We start from the raw sequence: 20701 nt of genomic DNA on the forward strand, positions 1-20701 counted from the left end.
AGGTCTTTGGTTGCGCTGATGAATGAGGTTTTCCATGCCCAATAGTTTTCAGGTTTGTCATCAAATTGCAAAAGACCTGTGCTAACTAGTTCTTTGCGAATTAGGTATTTTGCAAACTGTTGCATTTCACTTGATTCAGGTACACAGTTGTTAAGGTTGGGGGTGTGCTTTGTGGAGTTGGACCAGTACGTGTCGACTACACCAGTGTTCACTGTTTGCTCCTGTTTCCTTTCTCTATTTACAGGTGGTGTTTTCGTCTGAGTGTTGGTTATAAAAGGATTAGTTATTTGTGTACTGTCTTGTGCATCTACTTCATTGCAATTTCCTTTAGGAGGCTGTGCTGAGTCGTGCTGAGTGTCTGGGTAGAGTAACTCACATTGTTGTTGAACATATTCGTTAGTGCGGTGCACTGTACTGATGGGCTCAGCTTCCTCACAAAGTTCTCCGTAGAGCTCCCCGCTCTGAATCTCTGCTTCTTCATAGGCTGAGGCCTCTGCTTCAGCTGCGGCTATTGCTTTTTGGCACTGGAGGACATGTAGATGAGCATCCAGTTCAGCTCTCTGTTTCATTGCATTAGCTTCCTTTTCAGCGAAGGCCAGTTGAGCTCGTGCTGCTTGAGCTTTGGCGTAGGCCCTTGCAGCTGCAGAAGCTGTTGATGAGGATGTCCGTTGAGAACGCCTTGTCGAGGTTCTGGATTGCTGCGACTTGGTGTCGAATGGTTGAGACCGTTGCTGCGTTGTAGCTGGTTGAGTGGCAACGTCTGGTTGCTGTTCACCACCGGCTGCTTCGTCTAGCTCTTCAGCAGCGTAGCCTTTTAGGTAATTTCTTCCTGAGCGTAGACTCATGTTGCTTAAAGTAGCTCTGTATGTTTGAACCCGCTGAGTAGGCGTCTTTTCCTTCGTCTTTTTACTATGCTGCCCTCACGACACGTGACCCTGTGAGGTTAGACAGCTAGCGAACAAATAGAAGAGGTCTTCCACACAAGGCTTGACTTTCTTGTTTTTATGTAACTAGAACATGAGAAAAAATGAAAATGAATCGCTGGTTAACACACATCTTAATAACAACTTGCCGATTAGCCTAGCTTAACATGTACATTACATCAGCATACAGTTCGCTCCATGTAAACACACATAACGACTGTCTCTACACATGTCAATACTCACAAAGACGAACGTTTTCCGAGGTGCGAACGTGTAGAGCACTCTTAGCGTGAACATGAACTAGTCCCTATTTAATAACTGCCGGAGCACTTTTTCACGACATCATAAACGAAAGGGTACATCAAAGATAGGTTAGTGAACAGAGCGCTCCCTCGCTCCATTTCCGCACATAGGATACAAAGATCTCTTGTGGCAATGATGTCTCACTCTGAGCTTATTTATCACTCTGCTTATGTGGCTCAATCAGCACACACACCAACCGCTGACTTTTGACTCAAGGGCATAACACGCATCTATGTTTATACTCTGCGTGCTTTTCAGACTTGTTGCTTTAATAGCTGGACCTGCCACTCATGAATGTTACTTTATGCTCCCAGTGTCAGGGGTCATCGCTTTCACTTGCATCTCAACTATTCCAAGTATTCTACCCAAGGCAGTGCCAGCCCATTTATATGCTGAAAGCAATCTTAAGGCATTAGTGGAGTATTTATTTATTTTTTAACTCTGCAAAGCCTCAAAAATGTAAAAAATTGCCTGAAAATTCATTCAGTATTCATATATGAGCTTTAATTCATATCGTTTTTGCTACATGCAGCATTTTTGTGCAATTTATTGCTCACAGTTTAGCTTAAAAACATGCTTAAAAACATCAGGCTGATGTAGAAGTCTCAAAAACTCTCAAATATGATTCAGTTGGCGTTATAGGGTTAAATATTGTTTCATGCCACCTGCTAGCATGGCATCCTAAAGCAGAAAAATGATTTGAAGGAATATTTAAGAGGTTCTAAAGTAGGAAAACACCATCAAATGTCCTAGTTCAGTGATCAAAAATTAATTTGGGGACACGTTTCACCTCTGCCCAAAGTTAATGGGAAGAATGATGGATGGTGTGTTGAGCTAAGCAACTATGTCCAAGTTCAAGATTGAGGTTGTTCAACCAAGCTGCAGGTAGCTGATAAAGCAAAGGGTGGGCTCAGATTCAGAACCTGTCACTCTTTAGGAGCCGGATTGTAAAGTGCATCTTTTTTTTTTAACCACAGTATAAAGTGTACCTTGTAAATAGAGCAAGGAAATCAACTGCGATGCGGGTGAAAGTGGTGAAACATTAGAGCGGAGGGGAGGGAGAGAAGAATGGAACAGATGCCGTCATAGAATTGGCACAAAATGAAATTCCTGCCTTCTTTTGTTAATCAAGAGCTCTTACGTTTGGTTGAGTAATTTTATTTGTGTGAAAACAAAAGCATAATTAACAGTTCCCTCTCCATGCCAAAGGGAGAAAAAAATGAATATGTCAGTGGAACAGGAGCCGAACAGAACATTTTATTGACGGGGATTTAGGTCGTCTCTCGCAGCGTTTCTAGAGAAACGTGAACAAATCACACAGGTCACCGTTACGAAATCAACAACGTTGTTTTTTCATAAAACCTTGTTTTATTTTGCTTTCTTTAAACATCAAGAGCGTTAGCACAAAGTTAACCAAAATTTTAAAAAGATCCATAAACATATGAACAATCTCAAGCCTGCAGCGCTGGAGCAAGTCTGCCTCTTAATAATTTATTTGCTATTCATCCTTTTTTCATTTTACATACTTTATTTAAATTTCTCTGTCCTTTCTCCTAAACTGTGTACACAGAGTTCTTTTAGAAAACCGAGTCGAGGCAGGCTAATGTATTAGCAAAGTCGATTCCAAACAATGCTCTCGTATTGAGTAAAATCACTGTATGATTAATATGATTAGCACTCTAACCCTCCTAAATTCTCTGATCTTCTTTCTCACTTGTTTTGGATTTTGGAGCATTGAAACAGCTTTTTAATCAGTGTCCCTCAACTTCAAATTATATGCTATGGTGTGGTGGGAAAAATGGTTTGGGCTCAGACTGCTGAGAAAAATAAGCACTACTGTCACACTCAACATGGTTGATGTTTTGCGGCTTCTTTTCTTTTCTGCTAGTCTCATCTTGGGAGGGGTAGCGAGGATCAGATGGATTTCCTTAATTGGGCAAAAATCATCTTTAGGACGACGACAAGAAGTGGTGTAAATAGTTAAAGACGTCCACCTGAGCCAAATTCCTGCACGTTCATAATTGACAATCTTTTGCGAAGACGGGATACCAAAACACAGACTCCCGTGCTGCTGCCACAGCAAGTGACCTGTGACAGCCTCTTTGAGTGGATTGTATCCACTCAAATATGTCCAACAAATATACCTTATTATGTCCCCGGGGGATTTTCCCCGAAGAATAACCTCAACCACGAGGGTGAAAAGTCTTGTTCCGCTTGGGGAGAAAAGGGGTCGGACCAAATCCAATCCTTGTGCAGCAACCACAGAACTAAAGCCAGAATGTGACTGGAAAGGTTTATGTTTTTATGGCTTTACTTGGAAAGTCCGGTGCAACAAAGGCTTATTTTCTTCTCGGATTCCTTCATCGGGTATTTTTGGAGCCAGCTGTGATTTGCCAAATGTGATTTCAGTGTCACAAAAGAGCATCCATAACTCACGATATGGGGAATGTGTTTGTTTTTTTTTAAATTTACACTTCATTTCACAACCAATGTGTGCTACTTCTTGGTTATTTTTAGAACAGTGCATGACTATCAAGATTTACTACACATAAATTGTCAAACTTACTTTGCTTAAAGCTGCGAAGCTGTTAACTTAACTAAATGTGATGCCAGGCAACACCGGCACACTGCAGCGTTGCTTTGTTAAAAAACCTGTGCTGTGTGCACAGCTTGACATTAACCGGATAAATGAAAGTGATAGCGAAGACACGGTTGAACGTCTGCTGATCATGTGTAGGTGCTGAGCAGGAGAAACAAACAGGCTTTTCATTTTGATGTCTGAACCCAGTGTCACACAGCTGTCAACATGTAAGTGCGTGCCAAATTTAGGCAGTGTTTCTGGCCTCATGTGCAGGTCCCCATGCCTCACAAATGAATTCGTGTCCATAGATCTAACCACGTTAGTTTTCTAAGACACTGTAAACGTCGCCTTGTACAGCTACCTCGGTGTTGCATCAACTAAAGTACACTTGTGAGTAACTGATTGGCTAAACGGCGCCTCTGTCAGTTCAGACCGCACCAAGTCTATTTAATTAAATCCTGAAAAAAAGGGTTTTTGTCACTCTGGTCACTAAATCTTTTAAGTTACAAGTGAAAAATGACAAAAAAAATTGAATTTATTGCTGTACTGAAGCAACACTTTAGAAACTTTAATGGCCCCTGTTGTCATACAAGGAAAATGTGATTTCACTTATGCTCGTATTCTGTATGAGTGATCAATAGATATAATCTGCTAATGGGGTGAGTTTATGTCCAATGGCCTTATGTCTTCTGCAGAAATCTGCTCACTGAGGTACTTTTTGAGCCAATGTCCTTTTTATACTCATCCAATACTTGGCAACACACACTCATATGGCCTGATAGCTTGGCAGTGGCTAATGTGTGCAAATTGTCATTGGGAGTCTTTTTATATCAAGCACCAGTGCTCAGCACTTCTTTAGAAGGTGACTTCAGCATTTCTCTCCCTTCCATCTCATTTAGTGTGTAGATCCATTGTTGAATATACAGTATGGGTCTGTAAAGCAGGAAGTGCCCTTGTCTTAGGGTGTCCTTGAGATTGCAGTCCGGAGCCAGGTAGAATAAGCGAGCGAGAAAAATTATGTAAAAACCATTCCGCTTTTTACCTGTTAATTTCACCCTTCAGGTTTGACTTTCATTTATTGCACAGAGTGGCTTAGCACTGTTTTCATGGCACCTAGGACATAATGTATTCACCCCAGCCTACACATTCAACAACAAATGCAAGCGCCCCAAACTTTTCCAGTTCCCCCCCTGTCAGGATGCACTTGAGACCTTTTAAGTGGCACTGAAACAGCTCCGTACTGACAATCTCTGCAAGTCGAAAAAACTGCAAACCACTTGGTCTCTGGTTGAGTAATTATTTCAGTCTTTACCTCTAATGCCTTGTCAATAAACCACGTTCTTCAAAAATGTGCAACATGTGCGATTAAAGAGCAATTAATGTGATTTAATTTTGCTCTCTTAGCCTTATAAGGAGAACACTGCAGCAGCGCTGTTGATATGAGTTGTTAATCACAGCAGCAGCTTCCAATTGTGTTCAATTTCCCCTTCCTTTATTTATTATCACAATGGTAATTCACTTCACTATGAAATAAATGAGGGTAGAGCTAAGAGTTACAAGCGGCTTGAGAATATGAATGTAGTTGCGTTTGTTGTATCTAAAGTTTGGGATCTGTGCGAGGAAAGTTTTCAGATAGCTCACTGTCGATGTCGTGACTTTGTGACCATTCTTGATGAGCGCGGGTTCACGAAGCAGCAGTAAATTACATTTCTGGTCAAAGTGGGAATACATGCACGAGGCCAGAACTATTTGTAACAAATCATTAATTTTGTCTGGACGCACACCGGCTGACTGCACTAAAAATATGGTTTAGCGAAATGTAACGCTCATTTAGATAATATGGGTTTGGCAAAAGTGCACGTTGTTCACTTGACCCCACATTTTTTTTCCCCCTCACACAATTCTTCTGTGTGATGCTGTAGTTAATCAGTAGGCTGAATCAGGCGTACGGCTGTGATTCCTCATGATTTTGCAGAGTACACCACTTAGTTTAAAATGAAATGTCCCCTGCCCCTCTTTTGCAGTCCTTAAAGCTGCAGCACGAGAACAGTTCTAACAACTTACAGGATAGCTAAATTATGATTTCTTGAGCACTTTGTTTTAGAATACATTGCAATCTCCTGAGCGTTGCATTTTAATTCGCATGGATTGTCACATCAAATTACTATATTCAACACGCATCCCTGCTCATAGGCTTGCCTCTGGCTATTGTGTTTGATCAGGTATACTTTGGACTCACTGTAGAATCAACTAATTGTCTGTTCGACCTTGAACAGGCTGGAGGGAGCCTGGACAGGAGCTACCATGTACAATTAATTCATTTCCCCTCCCTTCGTGTCTTTCTTCATTTGAATGAGCAGCGCACTCTCTCACATTAAACTGCTCGTTCATTCCTTAATAGTTGTTAACCTAGAGCTTTTATTGGAGCTAAGTGATTGGGACCAAATGTGGCATAGACTTCAAGTACTGCACCTTTTTTGCAAAATCAATATATTAAACATATGTGACCATTCTTTACATTTTTATTTTGATGTTTTACCGAACTCACGCTGAATTACCAGTTTATATTTATGGGAATGACAACTGAGATTTGTATCGCATGTTTACATCTTCTAAACACTTCAGACTGAGTCAGTGTTTAATTTGTAGACCTGTTTTTTCTAAGGTGATATATGCTGATGGAAAATGTTAATAGTTCTTGAAGACTATTAAATGAACATTAAAAAACAATAGACTGAACATCAATCATTTAGCCACCCTCGGTGGGTTATGAATCATGGCAAAAACAAGTTCCCAAGGGAAAAAGAATAATATTTGAATAATTTCTAAGTACTTTATCCAAAAATCAGCCCTGTTCTTTTTCTTGTATACTTTTCTAGTATTTACAATGTTAATTAAATAAAGCCACTGTGTGACGGAGGCGATTTGATTAAGTGCTTGCTGTTTTTACGAGCATCTGTACTGTGCCAACAACAAGCAGACACAATGCCAGATAACTGCAAAAGTTTAACAAGAGTAAAGCCAGAGCATCTTTCATTACCTTAATGGAAGCTGGAAATGATAAAGATAACGTATGCTCTCGGCAGCCACAAAATTAAAACTACTGACAGGTTAAGTGAATAACCCTACGATGTAGCTTTCTGCTGGGAATCCTCGTTTCCTGGCATTTAGCTGCATGGTATGACACACAGCTTAACTATATACCAATTTCAGCATCACTCCCTGATGGCAGAGGCCTCCTGACAGCAGAACAAGGTGCTCAAGGTTTTGACCCAGCCTCCAAACGCCCCAGATCCCAATCCACACAAGCTTCGATGGGATATGCCAGAAAAGCCCAATTAACCCCCCACCTCCACCCAGAGAACCCAAAGCGTTTGGAGTCATTGTTCCAGTTCCAGAAACCAGATGCCACCCATGTCTGTGCCCTGACAAGATGTCCTGTATATCTAAAAGCACATATTGGCAAAGAAAACAACTTCTTTTAAAAGGAGTGAGTGCACTCCATAGGCTTGGAAATGATCAAAACCCTTTAAAAAGCCTATAGTTGTCCATTTTCAAAGATGCAGCAATCTTTACCTTACACATCAGTTCAGTCGGGGACACAGAGTTGCATTGGAAAACTTTTGCAGCACAGTCTGAAATCACTCATTTGCAATACTGTGTGTTTCTGAGAAGATTTATCCATGGCGGTGGCTTCTCATGCCAGATACCCAAAAGCATTGTTGGAAGGCAGCCATAATTGTCGTTTGGCTGTGCTGCAGACTATGGCATCTCAAAGCTGTTTCTAGTCTGATGTCGCCTCATGAAAATTTAATGAAGAAATAGTTTCCAAAAAGGTGCCGTTTACGAAAGCAACAGAAGACACTAGTTAGCAATATCGCAGCAGGGAAAGCAAAGCTTAAAGATGTACATAAACCTCATTGGCAGCAAGCAGGTCTTGTTTTGCAGGTTAAGACTTAGCCAACGTTGAAGAGTGGCAGATATTTTGCATATGGGGGATCTTGTGGTGTAGACAGTGTTTGAGTCTGCAGCCTCTCAGAGATCATCACTTGCTTCAAAGTGAAAATACTTCCTGTTGAGAGCTGTGAGCTTCAGACAAAACTGCTCTGGGCTTTGATTTTCTTTGTTTTGCTCAAAGAACATGGTTGGGGCAAAAGTGCAGCGTGAGTTATTTTCTTTCACTTCTCAAACGGCAGCAAGATGTTGCTCGCCCTTGTTCAATCAGAAAGTTGAGACGTGCGCGGGAACAAGACAGCTTTTACAACACGGCAAATCCACCTGCCATCACCAAAGGACATCGAAGCTCTGCTGCACGTGTAGCCACCGAAGCCCCATCCTTTCCCCCAGGAAAAGAAAGAGTGGCATTTATATGCTGTGGATGGATTACATTATTATCGCTCTCATATCTATTACTCTCAGGAGTCATTTAACCTAGCTTAAATTAGCTTAGCATAAAGACTCAAAACATATAATTGATTCCTATTTTTAATTTACCCCAAGCTACCTATTATAAAATTCTTTCCTTTTTCTTCATTTATTTCCTTAAACCAAGGTTTATTTACAGTAGCTGCCTGTTAACTTTTACGCTAAGCTAACTAGCTGCTAGCTTTAGCTTATTGTATCGTATTTGTCATTCAAAAATGCTGCTATATATACAAGCTATTTCTTTAAATGGTAAAGATTTTTTTCTTCTTTTATTTTCCAATTATCTCTTCCCCCTCCCTAGCACAAGGTTTGATGCTATGCTCAGTTCTGATATATGCCACAATGTCTGTATAACCTATTTGCAGAGGACCAGCTGCCCCCTGGTTTCCCCACCATAGACATGGGCCCACAGTTGAAAGTTGTGGAGCGAACACGCACTGCCACCATGCTCTGTGCTGCCAGCGGCAACCCAGACCCAGATATCTCTTGGTTCAAAGACTTCCTCCCTGTCAACACCAGCAACAACAATGGGCGCATTAAACAGCTCAGATCAGGTAGGTTTCCTCTGCTGAAAATCTAATTACCGGACAGGGAAGTCTTCTTTCTTGTTTTCTTCTATCTGATCTGCTCCCCCTATTGTATCCTCTGTTCTTTCATCCACTTCTTCCTCCCATAATTTAACTTCTCATTTGGCTTTTAATTTTGTAGGTAATGGCATTGTTTCTACTATTTCCTGTCCTCTACTTTCTGTACACCCTGGTGTGTTGTGTCCGTTTGTGTGTCTCCCTTTGTCTTCCAGTGTTGTCATGGGCTGTTGGGATTGTTCCCCCTCCCTCTGTGTTTGCTGGCTTCTGCCCCAACTTCTGCCCTCATTGCTCACTGCTGTGACTTTTTTACAATGAATTCTTTTGCTGTTTTCTGTTGATTTCCTTTCCACTGCATTGGTGCAGAATTTTTTAGAACCATTTTCTTCATGTTCTTATGTCTTTTCTTTTAACAATTAATATTCAACATTCGGCTTCATTCAGAATCTGCAACGGAGTGCGCATACTTTAAAACAGGAAAACACGCTCCCTCCCCCCAAAAAATCAAATGAATGTACTTTTGTCTAAATTTTACTTTCCAAAAGGTATCTTAAACTAATTTGGGGTAGATATTTGCTGTTTTTAAGGCCTTTTACGTTTAAGAAATACATTTAATTTTGGAGACTATTCAGCCACAGTAGTGCGTAAAACTTCGTAAAGCTTTTCCCTCTCCCCTCAGCCCCTTGATTCATTGACTTTAGCAGTCCTTGCTTTAATGTTTAGATGCCAGCTTTGCTTTTTTTGCCTGTGACACACCCCAATATACTCATTATATATATATATATATTTATTCAAGTTTGATTTTAATATCGCAATATAGAACTTATACATACATATAGCCTGCAACTTTATTTAGCAGCTAATATCAGCGCATTAACCTAACTACTTAAATTTTAAGTCTTGTGTGTTTGACCCCCTGTCTTCACAGATTTCACAGCTGTTCTTTGTTAAATCATCGTGTTAACCTTACCTCTTTGCCTACTTGTTTTCAACAGAACTGTGTAGCATTAATCCTTTTTGCTAACGTGCAACTCAGAGTTTATAAAGCATTAACAAAACCTTGTTAACTAAACTTACCTAAAGAATATAATCATATTCTTATGCTGTCTTTCTTCTCTCTATATTTTTAAATCTACAGAATCCTTTGGTAAGTGCTTAGCTCTAAAGCGCACATCACCTCCACTAATTTTCATGTTCCAACAACTATTAAAATGCATGGCATGCATTTTACTAACAGATAGTTTAGTCTCAGGGCTACTACTAGAGGCACATACACTCTCCCCTCACCCCACGGTGTCCTGTCACTACCAGCTGTAGCGTCACCCAATCTGGCGGTTATCCAAAGTTTAGCTTAGCATTGTCATATACTGACCTGGATAATGATCTGTCCTCACATGTTTGTAACTCACTTACTGACCCACCGCTTACTCACTTAATCTTTTAACACCAGCACATCTTAGGCATGGAAATTTAAAGAACCTTTAGAGAGGTGACCAGCTCTTCTTAGCTCAGGTCAAGCAAAGGGATCACACTTTTTTTTCTTTAAGTATCTCTGCTCTCAATCTTACACACCACAAAGTCCTGAAAGTCTTTCCCTTCAGTAGATGGTCTTCAGAAGCCATTGCCACTTCCAAAATGGCACCTCCCCGTGGTACACCAATGTGTCTCTCTGACCAGTGATTTTTCTATGATGAATCCTGTCTTTCTTTGCCAGTAGAGTACAGAAAAAAAAGTTCTTATTCTCTTTCTCTCTCCTTTCTCTTTTCCTGTAGTACCTTTATTTACGTACCCTGTTAAATCTAATTTGATTCTTCTTCCAAAGCCCCCAGCCTCTATCTACACGTACTAATGCTTCTTCTTTCTAATCTTATTTGCATTCATATTATCCACCCAGGTGGTACACCAATAAGAGGTAAGAGTGCTGAACTGACGTTCACAGAATGAAAATAATACAAATTCATTCTTGCTGTCAATCCATCCATTCACTTGAATCACCTCCATTTCTGTCCTGTTTACCAAGACCGAATCCCATTTCATTCATATGGACCTTCCTTCTTATTTGTCCTGTTTCGTTGACTATGTTCGTATTTCATTTTTCTGTCTACGCTTTATTTACTCTTTATGTTCTCGTTTTAAGAGCCCGTTTAGCTCAGTTGCGATATGCTTGCCCTGGCTCGAATAAGCATATCCAATGACAATTATTTTTTTGAACTCTATTTTTTTACGTTTCATTTTTGTTTTCTTTTTGGCCATAGCGAATCATGTGTCCCTCTTTTTGTCCAACTAAAACAACCAAGCATTTTTCCCCCTTAGCTGTTCTTGTTCAGCACTAAAAATATGCACAGATGCTGTGGAATCACGCAGGCATGCTGACGACAACATTGCCTCTCCTCTGCTTTTTTCTCCCAAAGAATTCTTTCTATCTTTGCAAACTATTTTTTTTCCATTTCTTCTATTTGCTTTCCTCTCCTGTACCTCTACAAAAAAGCCCAAACAACCACTTTTTTGATAAAGTTTCTACGGTGCTTTTTTTCTCTTTCACCTATTTTTCTTACTTTTCTTGGGTTTGGAGACTATTTTACTTTTTGACTTTTTTTCTTCAGGGTTTGGGAAGGCAAACAAGTAGAGTCTGGCGAGGACCCGATTGGCTCATTTTTGCCGTGTGACATGGAGCCGGAGAGTTGTTGATGCATAAAGCCATTTTTCCCTGGGTCATGTGACACCACACTGCTGATCCCATTGGTGGATTTTTATGGGTGTCTTTTGTAGCTTTCACAAGCTAAAGCAGTGGCTGGTTACCTTCTTGTCGGCTCAGGCCGGTATTTTGAATTTTGTCTTCTAATACAATTGCATTTTATTTTTCAGCTAAGGGTTGTCAGAAGGTTGTAAGTTGTGTCGACATACATTTCTTCGCTAAGATTTGCATGTCAAAACTTTTGTTACAGAGGGTTATATGGTGCTTTTGCCTTGCATAATACGTTCAATTACATTTTTTCCAGATGTCTCAGCAGCATTTTTCAATTTTTTGGTACGAGCTGCATTTTTTTTGAAAAGTCACTTCACTTAAATGAAGTCCCAAATTATTCTGCAGGCAGAATAATACACCTGATTTGTGATTGAATATGCTAAAGTTCATACCTAAAATTCTTTTGTTCAATTGTCTTCCCTTGTTATGCTGCTTTCTTATACTGTAAACCTCTTTTGTTTGATCCATGTTTCCCTGAAGTAGTATCACTCATCCCCATATTGACCAGTCCAGTGATATGTTGTACATTGACGGGCTTGCCCCTATTTTTCAAAGTGACATTTTTTTTTCCATTGGCGTTAGGATGAGTGTCTTGTTAGAGCCTATAGGTAAAAAAGCTTCTCTTCTTTTTTTTTTTAAGAGATGATTAGGAGGGTAAATATATTAGCGACTGAGTTTGGTGTTATTTTCCTTTTTTTTTCCCTTTGGATTTGGTTGACGATGTGTTTTTTTTTCCTTTCTTTTCTCGTGTTGCTACTTTAGGCTTCTTGAAGGAAACTATTTGCATCGCAGTGTTTTGCCTCACTTACAGTGCGATTGCACAGTCTCGATTTCCCCTCAGCCAGTGGATCAGGCTGTGACAATAAATGATCGAATATAATTTATATAGTTTACAAACATTTTATTCATACATTTAATTGGATATCGATCAATTATAAGGTTCATTTCACTGATCTACTGATGCTTAGAAGGACAAAGAAATCTAGAAGTGAAGGGTGCTGACGTTGACCTCCATGAGGTCAAACGAGCCCGTTGCTTTTTTGTTTGTTGTTTTTTTTGTTTGGTTCTTTTTTGCTTGTGAACTTGATGCTGACGACATAGCTTTAACCAAATATACTTTGCTACCCCGTTTGCTATTCCCAACCAGGAGCCCTCCAGATAGAGCAGAGCGAAGAGTCTGACCAGGGGAAGTATGAATGCGTGGCGACCAACAACGATGGAACCCGCTACTCTGCCCCAGCAAACCTATATGTCAGAGGTAGGAAGCGCGCGTTAAGCACCACCAGCATGCTTCTGTCAAACATTACATTAACTTTCTCTTTACGATTCAAGAGGAATTTTTAAAATTAGCCAATAAAGTCTGCAGGGGCCACATCGTGTGACTCTATTGTAAGTATGCTTGATTTGTTAAGTTTAGGTTTTGGTATTGGTTTGGTCTTTTTGTTTTTGCACTTGACTTACCTGCACTGATTTGAACCTAAAGTGCTCTTTTACATGTTTCTGGCCCTTTTCTCTCGATTATCCTGAATCTAACACTGCTTGCTGTTTTTATCTACTAATTGCTTTTGAAACCTAACTGTTGGAGGCGGATGTCCTCCCTCCCCTCCATCAGCCCTGACTTTTTTTTCCCAGCAGTAAACAGCTCCTTTTTCTACCCACTGGTCAACAATGGAAGGACACCTTTAATCCCATTACCTTTGCTGCTGACGATGAATATGTTAAACCACCAAATTCGAGAGTTTAAACTGGAATATAATATTTCATTATGTAACAGTTGTGAATTTTGTTATCCTGCAATAAAGATGAAATTAGCTGACAAAAGAAAACAGTCACAGCTGCACAGCCTCTGAAATATAAAGCTCATTGGTCTTCTTACTTACTTCTTATTGCACTTAGTATGCAAAGCTTTTTTTCCTTTTATATACAAAACCCACTGTTTTTGCTCCAGTAATCTAGAAACTTTCCATATATATATATATATATATATATATATACATTAGGGGTGCAACGATACACAAAATTCACGGTTCGGTTCGGTTCGATACTTTGGTGTCACGGTTCGATATTTTTTCGATACAAAAAAAAATGTTCATGCCTTTTTAATTTGTCATTTATTAAAATTATAAATATATATTTTAACACAAAAGTACAGTTTTTAAATTTAACCCTAACCCTTGTGCGTGTTGTTTTTTAGCTCGTCATATCGCAGCCACAGAAATTATTTTGTCCATGAAACCATAAAGCTGCACTTTCTTTTTGCCTTATAGTCTGATTTGTCATAACTTCTCCGTTTTGTGGTAAGCTTTTCTTTGGCTGTCACTTCTTCACTCTGACCTGTCTTATTTGGCTCAGCAGAACTAAAATATATATCTGTCTGTGAAGGTTCTCAGTCATCCAGGTCATCGTAGTGAAATATATATCCTGCCGCACTCACATAAGCTCAGCGATTCTCTGCGCGATCAACCTCTCACATGTTTAAGCTGCGGGAGATTTCACTTGTCATGTTTGCATAGTAAGCTAACGATTAATAAGACGATGTCAGAGGAATTGGTGCGCAAATTATCATCACTCACAGATCAGTGCTGTCGCTCTCTATACACAGTTCGCGCGATTGCAAAGTGAAAGCAAAAAAACAAGCGCAAATTCAAACACGATTTCAATATGTCACATATTGACAGTGGCTCACCCAATGACATAATTACCCAGCTACATTTCTGAAAGAATGCAAAAGCATTGACATATATTTTTCCTTCCTACAATAGCCCGACAGGCAGGGCAGAGATAGCCCCGGGACATCGGGCTAGCGATATTGCGAGCCCTGTATCTGATTGAGGAATCACTCATCTTTGGAAAAGAGAGTTTATTACAGAGAAATGTCTCTTTCCAAAATAAAAGCTATACTATCCGCTTCTTCTGGGCTATATTCTCAGCAGCATATTAAACATATCAGGTCTCCATAAGGAGAATCCTGTGCTAACAGCTGTCTAAATGACTCGGCTAAAGTTTGTAGCATGCATGCTTGTTGTTTTTGTCTTTGCACTAGGATGATGTCGGTGTAAATGTGCAGTCATATTCGTTGTGTTCCCACTAGTGCTTTCAGGTTAATCTCGTTGAAATAACCTTAACGCCACAACACGGCAAATCTCCGTTAACGAGCTACCCTATACAGAGGGGCTAGACGGCCAACACGTTAACGAGCTAGCTGCGCTAACACACTAGCTCCCACCCATGTAATTGAGCATTGCATGGCACATCCAACATACTGTTTTACTTTAGTCCATGACTCGCTTACCTTCAGGGTCATACGTCACATGAAAACCAAAATAATTCCAAACGCCAGATCTGAATGAGGGTGGGGAGTAGGGCTGGGCGATATATCGAGTTTTTAAAAAATATCGATATATTTTCATACGAGATATAAGATGTGACAATATCGTTTATATCGATATAGTCTATGTTACGTTATAATTATACTTGTGGAGCCGCAGGTTTGCCTCTCTTTCGTCCACTTTTGTCTCTACGCAACGTTACTCGGCCTCGCCTCTCCTGCACTGAACACAACTCCCCCATAGCTTCACCTGCAGGCAATGACAAGATGAAAGCGGAAAATCTCCGTTAGCGAGTTACCGTGCGTGGGGCTGGATGGCGTCAACGTGTTAGCGAGCTAACCGCGCTAACGACATGCAGCCCAGAGGAGCTGCACGGCCTAAAATCCTTTCCTTTTCTCAAAAATCGACAGTGCGCCTTATGTATGAATTCTGGTTGTGCTTACTGACCGCGAACCGATTTTATGTGGTACACAGCGCTCAGCAATCTGTCAAAAAATGTTTTAATATGACTTTGCTAAGCTACGGAGCTGCACCGCTTGATGGATTGTCGGAGAATTACGGCTACAGAGGAGGAGCCTCGCGGAGTGATACGTACTGTGTGTGTATAAGGATGGCACCTGTTCAGAGACGTGGTGCAGCTGTGAAATCTGTCTCTTTGTTATTATGCTCAGCGTCTATTAGTTTACATTTTGACTGCACAATTGTGAGCTTTTTGTTATGCACAAAAACAACATTGTTTTCTTTTATTTATGGACCATGATTATTTAATATATGCTGATAATTTATTTTTGAGTAATATCTACGCTGTATGTAAATAAAAGTGCCCGTGTGACATCTGGGACACAGTGTGACTAAGAACTCTCTTTTTGTTCTTAACTTATGGCTTAAAAAAAAAAAATCGAGATATATATCTTATATCGCCATCCAGCTAAAAAATATCGAGATATGAATTTTGGGTCATATCGCCCAGCCCTAGTGGGGAGGTCCACTTCTGTCTCGCTAGCTTGCCCTGCGCTCTTCCTTCTGACCATGCTGTCTGTGTTGAGTGCTCAGTGAATCTGCGTTCGACTACTCCGCCTAGGCTGCACTCTCGAGCCTAGGCGGAGTAGTCAAATGCAGATTCACTGAGCGCTCAACACAGACAGCATCGTCAGAAGGAAAGTTGATAAAATAAATTACAAATTTTGTATTGTTCTTTTTTTTTTCTCCCCTTTGGTTTTCTTTCTTTCTCTCCCCCTCTTTCTTTCATTCTTTCCCCCTGTCCTATCTCACAGTCATGTCTGTCCCGTTTGCAACTGAAAATAAAATAAATTCATAATTATAATAAAGGTCAATCAAATGGACCAATATGATGATCCACTTAAAATAAATCCTCTTGGCATCTTTCTTGGCCTCAAGACAACAATTCTGATGGCTATAGATCCAAACTGGACACAAAAAACAAAAAAAAAAATTGAAAAAAATTGTATTGTTCGATACATATGCGTACCGAACCGAAAGCACTGTATCGAACGGTTCAATATCGATACGAATATCGTTGCACCCCTAATATATATATATATATATATATATATATATATACACAGTGCTCTTTAGTCCTATGGGTAGCATTCATTAATTATAGTTTCAAAGTATTTTTTTATAATCAACTTACATTAATATTTACTATATTTGAAGCTAACCACATGACTTGAGCAGACGATATGTTTTTTTTCTTCTTATTTAGGAGGATTGAAATTAGACAGGTTAAGACTTTGCTTGGTAACATTGGTGCTCTTGGGTGCAAGCAGCTTCCTGTGCCCTCCAAACAGAAGGTCCTTCTAATTGTTCAAGTAGCATCTGAACACCTAAAACATGGCCTTTTTACTCTCTGTGTTTCCCTTGTTTTTCTCCTTTCCTTATTTCATTTTGTTCTGCATCAAATTCCCCACATCCCTCAGAGCTGCGAGAAGGTTGGTGTGTTTTTTACTTTTTGAACACAACAGAAACAAGTGTTTTTATTTTATTTATTTTTAGCTACATTTTAGAGACGTTTAAAATGAAAAAAACTGATGTATTACTTTAGCCTTTTTTTTTTCTTTTTTTTGCTCCTTTGAATATTATTTTTCTCTGCTGTACGTTCAGTGTCCATGTTCCCATTGAGAATGCCTCTGGTCCTTGCTTGACTGTCCAATAGGTGGTGCATGTTTTGCATCTTGAGGTGGGGTTTTAGGAATGATATTTGCATCTGTCCGACGGTCTATTTGCATGGTCACCTGTTAATGTTTGGACTAGCCACCCCTTTCCCCCAGCTCCTACCCTGTCAGTGTTCCTGCTTGGTTTCTCTGATAACTAACAGCACAGCAGGGGAATAGGGTAAGGTGGTTAAAAACAAGAAAGAAAAGAACGGAGCTAAATGACAAACAGCATTAGGAAGATCGCTGTCTTTCATTTATCGGTGCTTAGAACTAAAACCACCTCCATTCACGTGGATGTCAAATGTTTCTCTGCATACAAGAGTTTAAGCCTTAGTCTACACAAAAACTTCCCTCTAACAGAAGTCTGTCACAGATAAGAGCATCTTTAGCCGAAATCCACCTCTTGTTGTAATTGGAACCAAAGGCAGGCATCAAGCTCTAAAAACAATCCTGCCGTTAGAGATGATCCACTTCCTCAGATGAGGATGTTTCTGCGCAGGAAGTCATGAAAGAATGATGTATTTAGAGCGTTATCCACAAGACTTGACAAATGTAATGATATTCAAATGAGCAGGATAATATTATGTCTGTGGGGAGCGTGATCCAATTGGATATTAATTAAATATTGAGTGAGAGAAACGTTGTATTTAATAATGCAAGCAGTTCCCCTAGATTTCCTGTCTGGAGAGCTGCCGCCTGTTCAACAGAATGGGCTCTGTGAATTAGTAGCAGGCAGCTGCAAGAGCACGTCTGAGTTCTAGTCAAATATAGCACAAGTAACTAGCTTAGACTCAGCGTAAGTGTAACTGCAAATATTCCTATAATCTTTAGAAGTGATTTAATCCTTCATTTATTTCTTCAAGGTTTGCTAAATAATTTATTGACTAATCTATTTTGAATTCCATGAGCAGTAACACTGACTTTACGTTTTATTTAAATCCTTGCTAGAAGTTGTACAACAGCACCTGGTAGCACCAGCCTCATTTCCTTTGTGCCTACGTCCCCTGGATAAACCTGAGTGCTAAGATGATGTTATCTTCTTTTGTGGCTCTCTGTTCTCCCTTAGCTTGTGCTAGCCGCAGTTAGAGCAGTGTAACAGTGTCAGGCTAACCTCTCCATTTACACCGAGTGACACAATGTCTTCCCTCTGACCCTGTTACTGCTTCTTTTGCCCCCGCAGTCCCCTTTCCCTAGACTCCCTCATGTGGTTGCCTCCTAAAGCCAACATTGTTCTTGTATGCATGATTGATTCTTGCTCTCCTCCAGAAGGCCTCGATACCATTCATGTGTTACCGGCGTCACACATTAACATTCATCTTTTATTGGAGCAAACCTGCACAATTAAGAGTAATTTAATCTAACAATATTTTTTAAAAAGAGTTGCCGTAAGAGTGAAATGTATCACATTTTTGCAGGAATAGCACATTATAATGCATTATTGATGTGCTGCAAAACTAGTTTCGGAGGTTTCATTGTATTAGTGAAGAAAAAAAAGTAAAATTACATTGAGAGAGGGGATATTCCCTCCCAGATCCCAAGCAGATACAATGCCGATATTTGATGATTTAACCCTACAGTATATCGGCCGATACTTTTCTTTCAGACAGATTTCTGTAACATTTGCTTATGCCTAGTTATTTATCACTCCTTGTTAGTAGTTTTTATTTAATAAGCTTTTATTTTTAAAATAAGTCTTTAATCTGCTGATTGTTTGCAGAGTTCCCTCTAGTGGACAAATTATGCAACATCATTATATATGCTGATACCGATATAAGAGCCAATAGCTGATATTGACCGATAAGTTGGCTGCACCAATGCATTGTTCGAACCCTGCAGATGCATCCGTCTTTAAGTGTGTTACCCTCCTTTTAGGATTGAATCCTTTCCTATAAATCCCTAACATGGCACATCATTTCACAGCTGTCAAACTGAATGACGTTTCTTAGCCCTTTCTGTCAAAATGTACTGAGAGGCGTATAGTCATACTGAAAACAGTTTGAATTAGCATCATAAATGATTTTGATTCGTTCCCAGGCATGGATTGAATTGTAGGATCACTAACTGTAATTATTCATGCTTTGAGCGGCAGTATAACTACTCCCCTTAATAAATTTCACATTTATCTGAGGTGTATAGCACAGTCAGTTACCTTTTTAGCCATCTTTATAGCATTGTTAACAGTGCATTGTAGTGACCTTAAAAACACGAGACACTTTTCCCGTTTGTCGCGCGTGAAGCCTTTAAGTGTATGACCTACATGTCCATGTGATGTGAGAATGTGATGCGGCACATTATCTCACATCAGCTGGAAGTTTGCAGCCTGAAAGTTGTTTGTTTGCACACAACTGTGGAGTGCTGTCGACTCTCCAGCACTTTGTGCAGTTCTGTACATCCGTACTGATGGTGATGCAGTTTTTTTGTGCATGGTGCTTGTGTTGTTGTTAATCCATTCGCCACTTAATCGAAGTCTCGGATCGCATGAGAACATTCATAAATGGAGAAATCTTAGAGAATTTGACACTATTAAACATTTAAGAGTCTGTTAATATTCTCATTAAAGAATTTTTTCTTCTTTTTGGGGTGAATGCCGTTTTTCTGCAAAGGTTTCCCCAGATTCTGCCTGGTTTTCATGCTATTTTTTTGTCTTTTTTTAGTGCGACGGGTGCCACCGCGATTCTCCATTCCACCTACAGACAATGAGATCATGCCTGGCGGCAGTGTCAATATCACATGTGTAGCTGTGGGCTCCCCCATGCCATATGTCAAGTGGATGATGGGAGCTGAGGATCTTACGCCGGAAGACGATATGCCCATTGGACGTAACGTCTTGGAGCTTACGGACGTACGGCAATCGGCCAATTACACATGTGTAGCCATGTCAACCCTCGGGGTGATAGAGGCTGCGGCACAGATAACAGTGAAAGGTACATGTGCCTTTAATTCTTCTTCTAATACTGTAATTAAAGACTGTAATTTTCATAGAAATGCCAATGCTAGAGGCAAAGGTATTAATAGTTCAGTTCTTAGAGTGTGTATTTACTTCAAAATACAGTATGTCTCCAGTTTGCAGCTAATATTTGTTAGTAATCTATCCGAGCAGCGACTACTGGCATTGCTTTAAAGGAACTTATTTACCTCACACTGCCACGATAAGTCATCTGTAGAGGATTCCTTAAAGCTTTAGACAAGCCCTGGCACCAGCCTCGGTGCATTAGATGCCAGGCTGAGAATATAGTGAAGTGCTTATCTCTCAGCTGGAGAGCTACAGAGCCAAAAGCGCACCATTTCTGCGAGCAATTTGTAAGAAAGGAGGGGGCATGTTAGAGAATGAAACATAGTGAGTATACTTTGGTGTAGACATGGTACTTATCTGTGCGTAATCATATCTACACTGCAGTGTGTCAGAAAGATACCCCCGATTGGTGCCGCCATGTTTACGAGCACACCGGGGACAGAGCCACGCACACAGACATTCAGCTTTGTTTTTCCAAGACACAACACAGAGATATTAGTCACAATATAACCCTCTGGCAGGAGCTCCCCCAAAAGCATACTTCAGATGGTGTATAAAGACAATCTATTGCCCTGATATCTTTTTGCCATGTGCCACGGTGTGGGGAATTAAAGTAATAA

General features: G+C 40.1%; 1 protein-coding gene across 35 annotated transcripts in view; it reads left to right on the forward strand.

Annotated features, from left to right (window-relative positions):
* The window catches only part of ptprda (protein tyrosine phosphatase receptor type Da), a 426095-nt gene that overhangs the window by 362767 nt on the left and 42627 nt on the right, over positions 1 to 20701 (forward strand). For 16 of the 35 annotated variants that reach the window (XM_085451392.1, XM_085451404.1, XM_085451395.1 and 13 more), the window contains 6 exons: positions 8598 to 8786; positions 9955 to 9963; positions 10711 to 10728; positions 12710 to 12820; positions 16832 to 16843; positions 19723 to 19992. In XM_085451392.1, coding sequence (XP_085307518.1) covers positions 8598 to 8786; positions 9955 to 9963; positions 10711 to 10728; positions 12710 to 12820; positions 16832 to 16843; positions 19723 to 19992 — 609 coding nt within the window. The remainder of the gene's footprint in view (positions 1 to 8597; positions 8787 to 9954; positions 9964 to 10710; positions 10729 to 12709; positions 12821 to 16831; positions 16844 to 19722; positions 19993 to 20701) is intronic. The other 19 variants (XM_085451403.1, XM_085451405.1, XM_085451423.1 and 16 more) reach the window with 5 other exon arrangements.

The sequence above is a fragment of the Copadichromis virginalis genome, linkage group LG3 (assembly GCF_057382275.1).
Source record: "Copadichromis virginalis isolate Kocher_CV1m ecotype Utaka linkage group LG3, C_Virginalis_male_GT1.1, whole genome shotgun sequence".
NCBI lineage: Eukaryota > Metazoa > Chordata > Actinopteri > Cichliformes > Cichlidae > Copadichromis > Copadichromis virginalis.